The 15,221-nt window shown below is 35.2% G+C and overlaps 1 protein-coding gene across 3 annotated transcripts in view; it reads right to left on the reverse strand.

The window, feature by feature from the left end:
* The window catches only part of FSTL5 (follistatin like 5), a 786,036-nt gene that overhangs the window by 387,872 nt on the left and 382,943 nt on the right, over positions 1–15,221 (reverse strand). For all 3 annotated transcript variants that reach the window (XM_024126648.1, XM_024126650.1, XM_024126649.1), the window contains exon 5: positions 12,206–12,326. In XM_024126648.1, the coding sequence (XP_023982416.1) occupies positions 12,206–12,326 (121 nt within the window). The remainder of the gene's footprint in view (positions 1–12,205; positions 12,327–15,221) is intronic.

A 15,221-nucleotide genomic window follows, 5' to 3' on the forward strand; every position in this document is an offset into this window, starting at 1 on the left:
ATTTGTTTATTTTTGTTTTTATTTCCATTTCTCTAGGAGATGGGTCAAAAAGGATCTTGCTGTGATTTATGTCACAGAGTGTTCTGCCTATGTTTGTCTCTAAGAGTTTTATAGTGTCTGGTCTTACATTTAGGTCTTTAATCCATTTTGAGTTTATTTTTGGGTATGGTGTTAGGGAGTGTTCTAATTTCATTCTTTTTTTACATGTACCTGTCCAGTTTTCCCAGCACCAATTATTGAAGAGGCTGTCTTTTCTTCATTGTATATTCTTGATTCCTTTATCAAAGATAAGGTGACCATATCTGTGTGGGTTATCTCTGGGCTTTCTATCCTGTTCCATTGGTCTATATTTCTGTTTTTGTGCCAGTCCCATGCTGTCTTGATTTCTGTAGCTTTGTAGTATAGTCTGAAGTCAGGGAGCCTGGGTCCTCTAGCTCCTTTTTTCTTTCTCAAGATTGCTTTGGCTATTTGGGGTCTTTTGTATTTCCATACAAATTGTGAAATTTTTTGTTCTAGTTCTGTGAAAAATGCCATTGGTAGTTTGATAGGGATTGCACTGAATCTGTAGATTGCTTTGGGTACTACAGTCATTTTCACAATGTTCATTCTTCCAATCGAAGGACTTGGTATATCTCTCCATCTGTTTGTATCATCTTTAATTTCTTTCATCGGTGTCTTATAGTTTTCTGCATACAGCTCTTTTGTCTCCTTAGGTAGGGTTATTCCTAAGTATTTTATTCTTTTTGTTGCAATGGTAAATGGGAGTGTTTCCTTAATTTCACTTTCAGATTCTTAATCATGTGCTCATGGAACATTCTCCAGGATAGATCATATCTTGGGTCACAAATCAAGCATTGGTAAATTTAAGAAAATTGAAATCGCATCAAGTGTCTTTTCCGACCACAATGCTATGAGACTAGATATCAATTACAGGAAAAGATCTGTAAAAAATACAAACACATGGAGGCTAAACAATACACTACTTAATAACGAAGTGATCACTGAAGAAATCAAAGAGGAAATCAAAAAATACTTAGAAACAAATGACAATGGAGACTAGGTTTATTCCTAGATATTTTATTCTTTTTGTTGCAGTGGTAAATGGGAGTGTTTTCTTAATTTCACTCTCAGATTTTGTTGTTAGTATATAGGAATACAAGAGTCTTCTGTGCATTAATATTGTATCGTGCTACTTTACCAAATTCATTGATTAACTCTGTAGTTTTCTGGTAGCATCTTTAGGATTCTCTCTGTATACTATCATGTCATCTGCAAACAGTGACAGCTTTACATCTTTTTTTTCCAATTTGGATTCCTTTTATTTCTTTTTCGTCTCTGCTATGGCTAAAACTTCCAAAACTATGTTGAATAATAGTGGGGATAGTGGGCACCATTGTCTTTTTCCTGATCTTAGAGGAAATGGTTTCAGTTTTTCACTATTGAGAATGATGTTGGCTGTGGGTTTGTCATATATGACCTTTATTATGTTGAGGTAAGTTCCCTCTATGCCTACTTTCTGGAGAGTTTTTATCATAAATGGGTGGGGAATTTTGTTGAAAGCTTTTTCTGTTTCTATTGAGATTATCATATGGTTTTTATCCTTCAATTTGTTAATATAGTGTATCACATTGATTGGGTTTGGTGTATTGAAGAACCCTTGCATTCCTGGGAATAACCCCACTTGATCATGGTGTATGACCCTTTTAATGTGCTGCTGGATTCTGTTTGCTAGTATTTTGTTGAGGATTTTTTGCATCTATGTTCATCAGTGATATTGGCCTGTAGTTTTCTTTCTTTGTGACATCTTTTTCTGGTTTTGGTATCAGAATGATGGTGGCCTTGTAGAATGAGTTTGGGAGTGTTCTTCCCTCTGCTATATTTTGGAAGAATTTGAAAAGGATAGGTGTTAGCTCTTCTGTAAACGTTTGATAGAATTCGCCAGTGAAGGCCTCTGGTCCTGAGCTTTTGTTTGTTGGAAGATATTTAACCACAGTTTCAACTTCAGTGCTTGTGATGGGTCTATTTATATTTTCTATTTCTTCCTGGTTCAGTCTCCGAAGTTTGTGCTTTTCTAAGAATTTGTCCATTTCTTCCAGGTTGTCCATTTAATTGCCATATAGTTGCTTGTAGTAATCTCTCATGTTCCTTTTTATTTCTGCATTTTCAGTTGTTACTTCTTTTCATTTCTAATTCTATTGATTTGAGTTTTCTCCTTTTTTTTCTTGATGAGTCTGGCTAAAGGTTTATCAATTTTGTTTATCTTCTCAGAGCACCACCTTTTAGTTTTATTTATCTTTGTTATCATTTCCTTCATTTCTTTTTCATTTATTTCTGATCTGATCTTTATGATTTTTTTCCTTTTGCTAACTTTGGGGATTTTTTTGTTCTTCTTTCTCTAATTGCTTTTGGTGTAAGTTTAGGTTGTTTATTTGAGATTTTTCTTGTTTCTTGAGGTAGAATTGTATTGCTATAAACTTCCCTCTTAGATCTGCTTTTGCTGCATCCCATTGGTTTTGGGCCGTCATGTTTTCATTGTCATTTGTTTCTAGGTATTTTTTTAATTTCCTCTTTGATTTCTTCAGGGAACTCTTGGTTATTTAGTAGTGTAATGTTTAGCCTCCATGTGTTTGTATTTCTTGCTGTTTTTTTCCTGTAATTGATTATCTAGTCTCATAGCATTGTGGTCGGAAAAGATACTTGATACAGTTTCAATTTTCTTAAATTTACCAAGCCTTGATTTGTGACCCAAGATCACAAATGTTGTATCCTGGAAAATGTTCCATAAGCACTTGAGAAGAAAGTGTATTCTTTTGATCTTGGATGGAATGTCCTATAAAGATCAATTAAGTCCATCTTGTTTAATGTATCATTGAAAGCTTGTGTTTCCTCATTTATTTTCATTTTGGATGATCTGTCCATTGGTGAAAGTAGGGTGTCAAAGTTCCCTACTATTTTTGCGTTACTGTCAATTTCCCCTTTTATGGCTGTTAGCATTTGTCTTATGTATTGAGGTGCTCCTATGTTGGGTATATAAATATTTACAATTGTTACATCTTCTTCTTGGAATGATCCCTTGATCATTATGTAGTGTCCTTCTTTGTCTCTTGTAATAGTCTTTATTTTAAAGTCTATTTTTTCTGTTATGAGAATTGCTACTCTAGCTTTCTTTTGATTTCCATTTGCATGGAATATCTTTTTCCATCCCCTCACTTTCAGTCTGTAGGTGTCCCTAGGTCTGAAGTGGGTCTCTTGTAGACAGCATATATACGGGTCATGTTTTTGTATCCATTCAGCCACTCTATGTCTTTTGGTTGAAGCATATAATCCATTTACATTTAAGGTAATTATTGATATGTGTTTTCCTATTACCATTTTCTTAATTGTTTTGGGTTTGTTATTTTAGGTCTTTTCCTCCTCTTGTGTTTCATGCCTAGAGAAGTTCCTTTAGCATTTGTTCTAAAGCTGGTTTGGTGGTGCTAAATTCTCTTAGCTTTTGCTTCTCTGTAAAGGTTTTAATTTCTCCAACAAATCTGAATGAGATCCTTGCTGTGTAGAGTAGTCTTAGTTGTAGGTTTGTCCCTTTCATCAGTGTAAATATGTCTTGTCACTCTCTTCTGGCTTGCAGAGTTTCTGCTGAAAGATCAGCTGTTAACCTTATGGGGATTCCCTTGTATATTATTTGTTGTTTTTCCCTTGCTGCTTTTAATACTTTTTCTTTGTATTTAATTTTTGTGTTTTTAATATTTTTTTTTGTATTTAATTTTTGATAATTTGATTAATATGTGTTTTGACGTGTTTCTCCTTGGATTTATCCTGTATGGGACTCTGCACTTCCTGGACTTGACTGACTATTTCCTTTCCCATATTACAGAAGTTTTCAACTATAATCTCTTCAAATATTTTCTCAGTCTCTTTCTTTTTTTCTTCTTCCTCTGGGACCCCTAAATTCAAACGTTGGTGCATTTAATGTTGTCCCAGAGGTCTCTGAGACTGTCCTCAATTTTGTTCATTCTTTTTTCTTTATTCTGCTCTGTGATAGTTATTTCTACTATTTTATCTTCCAGGTCACTTATCTGTTCTTCTACCTCAATTATTCTGCTATTGATTCCTTCTAGAGAATTTTTAATTTCATTTATTGTGTTGTTCATCATTGTTTGTTTACTCTTTCGTTCTTCTAGGTCCTTGTTAAACGTTTCTTGTATTTTCTCCATTCTATTTCCAAGATTTTGGATCATCTTTACTATCATTACTCTGAATTATTTTGCAGGTAGAATGCCTATTTCCTCTTCATTTGTTTGGTCTGGTGGGTTTTTATCTTGCTCTTTCATCTGCTGTGTGTTTCTCTGTCTTCTCATTTTGCCTAACTTACTGTGTTTGGGGTCTCCTTTTCACAGGCTGCAGGTTCGTAGTTTCCGTTTTTTTTGGTGTCTGCCCCTGGTGGGTAAAGTTGGTTCAGTGGGTTGTGTACGCTTCCTGTTGGAGAGTACTGGTGCCTGTGTTCTGGTGGATGTGGCTGGATCTTGTCTTTCTGGTGAGCAGGACCATGTCCGGTGGTGTGTTTTGGGTTGTCTGTGAACTTAGTATATTTTTAGGCAGCCTCTCTGCTAATGTGTGGGGTTGTGTTCTTGTTCTCCTAGTTGTTTGGCATGGGGTGTCCAGCACTGGAACTTGCTGGTCATTGAGTGGAGCTGGGTTTTAGTGTTGAGACAGAGATCTCTGGGAGAGCTCTCGCCAATTGATATTATGTGGAGCTGGGAGGTATCTCATGGTACAGTGTCCTGTACTCTGCTCTCCAACCTCTGAGGTTCAGTCCTGACAGCCAGCTGGAGCACCGAGACTGTGTCAGCCACACAACTTTGCTCTCCTTGAATTTGATTGTAGCTGTTTTGACTTGGAGCTTAGTACTGGTTTTGTTTTACTCTTGGCTTGTTTTCACTTCCATGAAGCCCGAGACCAGCATGCAGGGCAAAGGCTGAGGCATCAGCCAGAGGAGGCAATCTCTGAGGGCTTGACGGACTGCAGGAATGCTCTGAGGTGTCCTGGCTCTGCCACCTTTGAAGACGTCAAACTCCCGGTTGTCTCTTTATTAACATTTGGGGTATACAAGTAATTTTTTTTTTTTTGAACCAGAAAACTGTCCTTTTGAAATCTATGTCTATAAGTTGGATCTCAACAATCATGTTTTGCACAGTATTTTTCTATTAGGGATAGAACCCAGACACATCAAAAATAACATACACTACAACCATCTGTAAGCGAATGGTGCTCTATGTATCCAACGATTAGTGCATATCTACACACCCCAACATAGAGGATTATATTCATACACACGTAAAGTAACTTTGCATTGAAAGCATGTAACAAAAGAATGATTTCCCCAGTGGACCAGTCAACTAAACTTGCTGCAAGATTTTATGCTACAATGATCCAGTTTGGGGTTATTCTATAGCAGTTCATCCAATGCAGCATTTCCCAAATCAGTGTGGGATTTTTTATCTGGATGAAAAGTAGAACATTGCCAGAACCATAGAAGCCCTTCTCTTGCCTTGTGTTCCCACCGCACGCCCTCCACTCCCCCAAAGGCAACCACTCATATTAACTACTAAAACCACAGATGAGTTTTACCTAATTTGGATTTTAACTACATATATACTTGATGTATACTATGTGCTCTGCTTTTTTGCTCAACATTTTTTTTCATTTCTTTTTTTTTTATATCCAACTTCTCAACCACCAGCACTTTTGCTTCTACCCCTGCATCTCTGCTGAAAGTGCTGTGACCAAAGTTACCAACAAATTCCTTATTGCCGAATCCAGTGCCCATTCATCTGCTGTATACTTTCTTGTTTTGAACCCAGCCTTGTAAACAATTCCTTATTAAGATTGTATGATGGTGTACTCCTTTGGCTTTCTTCCTATCTCTCTAAGTTTTTTTGTTGTTTAGTTTTAGTTTCCTACTGCTGTTCTGCCCATCTCTTCTCTCTTCACATAGTCACCTTAGATACCCCACTCCTTGCCAGAGTATCAAATTTTGACTGCATGCTCTATGTCTCTATTTGTGTCCCAGAGCATCCACCTGACTCTAGACCACCATATTCTCCACCCAAAAGTTTCTATTTGAATATGCCAATATGTCTAAAATTTAACTTAATATACTCCCCAAACTTCCTTCTCTTCCCATGTTTCCTACTTTAATGAGTAACATCATTGTTCACCTTTGTTTGCAAGCTAGAAAATTGGACATTATCCTTGACCCTATCCTCTTCCTCCCATGTGTATGTAATCACTCATCAAATCGAGATGATTCTACTTATAAGTGATTTTCCAAATATGGACCTTCTTGCATTATTGGTACTGCTGCTCTAGTCCTGCCTCCCTCACCTTAACATACAGCAACAGTCTTAATTCTGGTCTCTAAATTCTGCTATTTTTCTCAAATAAAGGACTTCCATATACTAATGATCTAATGTCAATTAATGTTAATATAATACTCATATTTTATTGCTCTTCTTATTAGATGATTCCGATAATTAAAATTTTAGTATAGCAATTGTGATTTCCCAGAAAAATAAATATATTTTCCTTATAATGTCGTTATCAAATTTATATTCCATTGGGCTTCCCTGGTGGTGCAGTGGTTGAGAGTCTGCCTGCCAATGCAAGGGACATGAGTTTGAGCCCTGGTCTGGGAAGATCCCACATGCCACGGAGCAGTTGGGCCCGTGAGTCACGACTACTGAGCTTGAGCGTCTGGAGCCCGTGCTCCGCAACAAGAGAGGCCGCTATGGTGAGAGGCCCGCGCACCGTGATGAAGAGTGGCCCCTGCTTGCCCCAACTAGAAAAAGCCCTCGCACAGAAACGAAGACCCAACACAGCCAAAAAATAATTAATTAATTATTTTTTTTAAATGCTTAAAAAAGTTTTATATTCCATTAAGAATTCTTTCATATAAAGAGAGATGACATTTTGAATATAATCATGAAGAGTTAGGTGATTTAAAATAACTGTTCCATGTTTTCTAATATTTTAGAATTTTAGAGTCTTAATTATTCTTTTTAAGAAAGGAGAGATAGATATTGTACAGTTTCAATATAAATGCTTCCAATTGATGCATTATGCTTGCAAAAACCTAATTATTTTATGCATAGTAGAAAAACACCTCCCTTTGGATCTTTCCACACATAGAGATCATTTTGAATTGATAAAGATTTATTTAAGGGTGACATTGAATCTTGAATCACTAGAACACATACACATCTTAAAGTGTATGTATATGGTTTGGGGAACTACAACTCATAATTTAATAGGATTTCAAGAATCTATCAGAGTTACACAGACTCCTGACTTCATGTAATTTTAAGTCAAAGCACTTTATAGTTTAACTCAGGAAATTATGTACATGGAAAGCATTTACAAAACAAATATCTTTTCTCTGGGTAGACATTTACACCATTTTGGGTTATCTAGAAAGTCCAAATGAAAACCAATTAATTCCTAAAATTAAGAGCCATATAATAACACTTTATCATCTTAATTGAATTTGCAAAAATAAATAAATATAAACATTTAATTGAACATCACTTCTGAAATTAAATGTCTCAGTTCTGTGTATGGTCATCTTGTCTAACGGCAAATCACTTGCATTTACCTACAAATCTGAAGCAAAAATATAGAGTTCCAGACATGTCAAACTTAATCAAACATTGTATTTTAATTTTGAGTTGGAAGAAAATGAAACGCTGAATCTCTGTATTTTAATACAAGTCATTGTAATTAATAATGACACTATTAATTTGTTTTTAATTCTAAGTACGCTTTGCACCGAAAAATCTACACATTTTACTATCAAGGCAACAAAATGCAAGGGTGCAGGGTGTCCACCATCTGACGAGAGGATTTAGTATTTCTTTTAAATATTCAAAACTATGTCTGATCTCACTTAAGATTTATTGGATCTCATTGCATAGATTTCCAAGTTTGTTAATCAAACAAGGGATGATTTAAGATATGTGATGCTTGCAGTGAGGATTTATTTTAAATATCCTAGTAAAAATCGAAGGATTTTTGAATAATGTCAAAAATTCTGGAGAAAAATTAAGAATATTATCTGATACTTATTGTAAAATAATAAAATAATTCATCTTATCCAAAATGAAAAACAATACTATTTTATGGAAAACTCTATAACTACTAAAATAACACCCTAATCATGTAATAACAGTTGATAATGTGCTGGTTCTTTTTTCTTTACCATTAACCTTTTCCTATTTGCCAAGTACCCTTTACTTTCTTCCATGTTGTGTGGTGGCAGAAAGAATAATAAACTGGAACTCAAGAAATCTGTTTATCTTTGTATCTACCAGTAAATAAAGACTGGATAAAGACAAGTTTCTTAACTTCTCTGGCCTTAGTTTATTCTTCTAGACTCTATTCATTTAGGGACTTTTTAGTTTTCTGGGCTTTCTTTTTAGAAACTCTCTGGGGGAATGAATTCCGGGTGAAAAAACTGATTACTTTTTATCTTTACTATATCTGTCCTTTTTATCATTGTCTGTCTGAGATGATGCATTCTAAAGGAAAGGAAACTTATCTTTTCAAGTTGCTTTAACTGTCACAGCAGTCTATACACATAGGTACTTAATATATAATTTTAAAATAGATTGCCTTTTCACAATTGTTATTTTTTTTTATTCATGATACTAATATTTTATAATAGAGTGACTTTCTAAAATCATGTCATTATACAACGCCTGTCACTAAACTTCACAAAATGAGGCGGGTTTAGTCGTGAAGTATTTTAACAGAAGGAGAGAAAGAAATAGACGTATGTTTCCTATTCACATATAAGTATAAATACATCTTGCTGATACAGACAATCCATACAAGTTAGTTTTGCTCTCTCCAAAGGGTCATTCTAGAGCTTGACACCCTGTTTAATAACGGTGAAACACTGAAAATATAACACATTGCAGAAAACTGATTGGTGAGACCACAATGAATATTAAAACACCCCAGATAATTCCAGCATTACTTAAAAAACATTACCTTTGCTAAATGATTATGTTAACATCATTCTGTCATAGCTAAGGAAAAGTTTTGTGATTATTCAAAAAGATAAAACCTCATAATATGATTGCTGATTGCCAAGTGCTTTCATTATCAAATATCACTTTATGATTCAAAATATTAAAAATGTAGACCTTTTGCATTATACATAATTTTGACAGAATGGCAGAATATTACAATCTTCATTAAACTTCATTGCATTTACTATAAATAATTTCAATAAAATTGCTACCATATTACCTTCCAGTTGTTAACAGAATCATATAGATTTTCTTCTCTCCAAATTCAATAGTTTGTAGTACACTGCAGCTCCTTTAAAAACAATGTTTCACTATGTCTCTATTGAAGTTTCTATTGATGACTCAGATTTCTGAATTGCAAATTTTATCTTTACAACACACTGATCTACCTTGCCTTGCTTAGCCATATCAAATCGTATCCCAAACGCAACATCATTTTCCCCTTGACAGGTGCAGGTAGCAGTATTCTAGGGAAGATTCTTTTGTACTGATTTTGCCAGGGATCATTATTCAGTCTTTGCTGTGTTACCATAAAAATAATATATTACTCACACTTTATTTTCATTGTATTTATTAGTTTCTAGCTCCCCTATTCCACCATTAACAATATTTTGACTAAAAATCCTGTGTAAACATACAATTTATTTCTCTTATTGATGCTTGATAGTTTGTATACCATTAAAAATATTTTCTGCTATTGCTATAGATTTCAACTACTTTTATTTAGCCACATCCATGTATATTCATATTATGGAAGTGGGGGATAGGAGTTGGTAGATTAGACTGCCTGTTTAATAAAATAAGTTAGTAAAATAGTAATGATGATATATTTCCATAGACTTTCAGACCTGGAAGAGATCTTCCAGTTGGACTAGTTTCTCTAAATACTCTGGTGCATCATGCAGTAGAGATTTTATTTATGCTGATGTAGGGGAGCAAAATTGCCACCCCAAAATATCTCTTTGGTATTAATATTATTTCAATCTGAAAACAATCAAAGACCAAAAGACTTGGAAAGTAACTTCAACTTTCCCCCAACTGCCTAAAAGAAAGAGGATAGAGGACCTCTTCCAGGAAGGGAGCTATCACTGCAGGTTACCACAGTATGAACTAGGGGTGTGGACAGAAAGAAACTCAGCAAAGTCTGCTTCTTAAAATTACTCTCTTGTGTCCCATTGTTTGTGCAGGGATGAGAGAACATTCATTTATCAAACACTTGTTTTTCCATCTCCATGTGTGCTGCTTTCCTCCCCTTTGAAGCACAAAACACCTACCTCAACATCCTCTTTTGTCTTTAGCTGAAAATGGTATTTAAGGTGAGGGTTTCAGCCATTTTGGTGAGTTACCCAGTTTCCCTGGGTCTCTCCCATGTATACACGTTATTAAATTTTGATTTTCTCCTGCTAATCTGCCTTATGTGAACTTGATTCTTAGACCAGCCAAAAGGACCCAGAAGGGTACAGGAAACTTTCTTCCTCCCTGACACTCTTCTCTTTGTCCACCTTCCATGTCTCATACCCTAAAGTCCAAATCCACTCATCCTGAAGACCCATTCAATTGCTACTACTTTCATAAACTCTCCTTGATTCCCAGTGCTGGAGGTTATATTCTTAGTTCACTTTATATTTTATGTAGGCCTTCCTATGACATTTATCCCCTTGTATCTTACATGATAGTATACAATATAATACAATATAATATAATATAAACAATTTTTCCTGATAAACCATAATATTCCTGTCATCCTAAGCACACAAAACAATGCCTACTACAGAGTGAAGTTTAGTGGCAAACACATAGACTTCTTAACTGGTTTGGCATAGGTCTGATAATAAACTCAGCCACTTGGTTCTTAACTTCTCTGTGTTTCAGCTTCTTCATATAATCATTGAAAGATAATGCTGCTTTCTTGTTATCTTTGAAAAGTTGTCTAGCCTTGTGACACACTTTAAAGGATTAACTGTTTCCCGAGATATCCCTTCTTGTATTCTGCTTGTAATTTAAAGTGGAAATGCAGTTTAATTAAATCTGAAGAGCATACTGACATCTTGCCTTAAAGCTTTGTAACATGCAACTATTTCACATTTATTACTTTGCTAGTATCAAATATTACATAAACTATAATTCAGTGTTTTAATATAAAATGATCATGTGGTAATTACTATCCTTATTTATATGAATTTTCAGAGATTTAAGTAATTTTTCCAATATCAGACAACTGATGGATGACAGTCCATAATTCAAAAAGGATAATAATTCAAAAATGATCTTTTTATACCAAGTACATATCCTATTTCCTGCCTTTTTGGAAAAAAAAATATATACATATGTGTATATTTGGAAAGCCCTATATATGTGAGTACACATAAAAATATTGAAGATTATCCATCTATCTATCTATCAATCTAAAATCTCATTTAACTTTGATTACTTGGTGATTTTCAAATACCAACCAGTTAATTTAATGATTTTTTTTCTCTTTCTTTTACACACAGCTCCAAAACCTTCCCTTCTGTTTTATGCCTCTTAGTATTTTTTCTTTGAATTACTTTTAATGAATAACCTGTCATACAACTTTTTAACCAAATCATCTTTACAACTTTGCTCCATTAAGTATACTCAATTTTAAGAAGTCTTTAAGCATTTTAAACATATATAATTGATTCCAAAGTATCTTAATATAAATATAATTTTCAATTCTTAGGCTAATTATTGTTTTTAACACATATGCAAACTTTAGCTATTAATCAACTTTGGTTTTTCTATTAAAAAAATTGTCATTATGTAAATAATTAAATTGTTTTTGATATATGGTGACAGTGAAGTTCTGTTCCTACTCTAAAATAACCTTGGAAGCGTCATTGTGGAATTAACATCTTAAACTAGAATCAATAGGAACTGATAGCAAATGTTATCAAACATTTCCACCTCTGCATTTTAGAACTATAACTCCCTTAGCTTTTACATTCGTTTCAATACAGCCACACACTTAAATTATCTCAATTATATCACTTCTCTCAAGAAACAGTCTGTACTTTGAGATCAAGCAAACACACCACATTGGGTAAAGAAACAGGAAAAAGAACAAAGAGGAATTAGAGAATGAATCTTATACTCACGGAATGTTCTATAAAATTCTTCAAGAGCCAGGTGCTTGTCTGAGTTAAAATCATCATATTTCAGTAGATCATACAAAGTACAATCAGAAAGGTCCTTGCCAAGTTCTTCCTGTTTTATCACCTGACAAGAAAATTAAATTCATGCAATTATATCTGCCTTAACATTTCTATAGTATAATTAATTATATGTAAATCACTTAATAGGTAATTTAAGTCTGTAGTTGGGCAAAGAACTGAACCTATGAGAAACCTGGGATTTCAGTTACTGGACATTTATTTTCAACTGTTTCAAAGATATAGTTATAAATTTGACTTAGTTGCTTTGACGTTAAGATACGTACTTAGAATTTAGCCTAAATTTTCTAATACAAAAATCTCCCAGTAGGACCCAGAAAATCTGAACAATAAAAGGACATTTTTGTATTTCAGTCATTTCCTTTGTTCCACTTATATTGGCTCAAGAAAATAACTGCACATGAAAATGTCCTCCAATGTCTCAGTGACCCATGTCAAAATAGAACAGCTCTTCTCCAACAAAAATAGTGAGGAAATTTGGTCCAACTTTCATCTTCCTATTATTTGTAAAAAATGAAGTTAGTATTTTTCTTTCTCTTCTGCCTAAACTCCTCCCCAGCTGGAAATGAAGGCATTTGGTATTCTGAATTAACTCCCTGGGTCACAAAGGAGCTATTTAACAAATGACTGTTCCAGGAGCCAGATAGAATTAATGCACCGATTGATGATGGAAACCTACCCAAGCATGGGTGAGGAAAATCACCAGACTGCTTTTCTACTCTGTGCTCTGTTCCATGGACTGGGGCAGTAGCTTTTTTATACTCTGTTTTTTACCAGACAGATATAGCCTGTCTGGTAAAAGAGGTCTCCAAGATTTTTCAAACATTCCTTTTCATTCTGGGTAGCTGCATAGCTGTGTCCACCGTCTTTCATATTTGTCCACAGAGGGAGTGGTTCATACTGCTTGGAGCTTTGCTTCCCCGTGTGTTTGTTTGTTTTTTTTTTTTTTTTTTTTTTAAAGTTGGTGCAATCAGGAAACACAGACTCTGAAGTCAGCCAGCTCTGGGTTCAGACCATGCCAAGGCCACTTAATTGTTCTATAATATCTGACAAGTCACTCAACCTTTTCTCAATTAGAAATTAAAGATAGTAACCTCTATCTCTCCTGGTTGTTGTGCAGACTTATAAAAACATGTATATGCTTATACACACACGTATCGTCAAGTGCAAGACACACAGTATACATTCAGACCTAATCAAAGTTAAAAATAATGATTTTTATTTAATGTGCTTCTAATTATAAGAATTCACTGCAGATTTCCACACCAGCTTGTGCACATTATAGTTGTATATTCATGAGACTTTATTATTTCTTTTGGTAGAGCAGGATGATTCAAGCTTTGTCACAGCAATGGCAGATTGGTGATAGGAATTTCTAAAGAGCTATTTTTAACCTTTTATGGAACATCCATAAGTGAGAAGTTGCTATGCCTGCGCTTGGATGAGCTGCAGAGACAGCACTGAGGATGGAGCTTAGCTGATGGATCACGAGAAGCTCCAGCCCCTCCTGTAGCCACCTGAGTGGTGACATGCAAAGACAGCACCTGCACTGCTAAATACGACTTTTACACATCATGTGTTCTCTATTCTTGTTTACTGGATTCGAATTTCATTGGCTAAGCTGGCATTTGCTGCCTTGGAAGGGGGGAAAAGTGAATGATTTACCTGCTTTCCATATAAATAGATATTGTTGGTAATAAGGATTAAAGCCCTAGGCTTTAGCTCAGTCCAGCTGGAGGGATTTAACAAAACTATCTAATGGCTGAAGCTATCTCTCCTATAAACCTAATGGGAAAACAAGTACTGCTTTTCTGTTTAGAAAGCAACGGAGCTCTCAGCCACTCTCCATCTGTTATTTGTTACATAATGGGAAGTGACTTTCCCCAGGTAGCGGAGGGGCAGTGTGTTTGATCTTACCTCACTATACTCTTCCTAAAGACCTGCAGTGCCAGCACTGCGGTAGTTTTTAGGATGCAGTGACACCAGGATTTGGTCAGATAGATTAATACTATTTTTAGTGACTTTTAGTCACGTACCTGTTTGTGAAACGATGGAACAGAAAGTTGGGGGAGAAGATTTCGTCATTGTAGTGTATGTCTCATATTTATTTCTGTTCTAATATTTCACTCCAGTTAAATCATGTGTAGACCAGGAGAACAGACTCCTACTTTTTTCCTTGAAACTGGCTTTGGCATAAGACTAGCTTGCTTTTGATTTGATCTTGATCTTGATTTGATCATGATTATAAAACTCAAGCTGGATATGCTGTGTTAATGAATGTGCTTTAGAAAAGTGCATGGTCCTGGCTAGTGAGCTTTTTATAAAAATCCTTGTTCACTGACACGTGGCCATGCCCGTGCACAGGGGAGAGGTGATTCACTCCCTCATTCTTCCATATTTTAAATACACGTTTTCCCCATTTAGTCCATTTTTGGTCAATGAAATAGCCTACTTAAGACATGCTTCCTAGTAACTTTTTGTCTCCTTTGTTTCCTGATGGGAGCATTGCCACACTCTGGGGTGTTCCAAATGAGGAAGATACTTGCCTACAGACCTTTTAACCAGCCTGGGAAAATTGCTTCAGATATTCAGAGTTCTGATAGCCTTAAGGAGCTGAATGTGTGACTGGAGGAAAGAAAGTATAAAACAAAATAGAAGTAGTCATACATTAAGCACTCTGGTGCTGGGGATCCAAACTTGTAGGACATTTATTTCATTTACCGTCTGGCTCTGGTTCCCAACACTTCCCACTGTAGCTTCCTCAAAATGTATGTGTTACATCTGAACTAGAGATTCTTGACAAGGCCAGACTCACTGAATATACTGTCATTGAAGTATCTTATGTTGGAACTTTAGTCTAGGAGGCCAGTCATAGTTTCATTTGCAAAGTTTTTTTTTTTTTTTTTTTTTTTTTTTTTTTTTGCGGTACGCGGGCCTCTCA

Source organism: Physeter macrocephalus, chromosome 7, assembly GCF_002837175.3.
Source record: "Physeter macrocephalus isolate SW-GA chromosome 7, ASM283717v5, whole genome shotgun sequence".
In the NCBI taxonomy this organism is placed as follows: Eukaryota; Metazoa; Chordata; class Mammalia; order Artiodactyla; family Physeteridae; genus Physeter; species Physeter macrocephalus.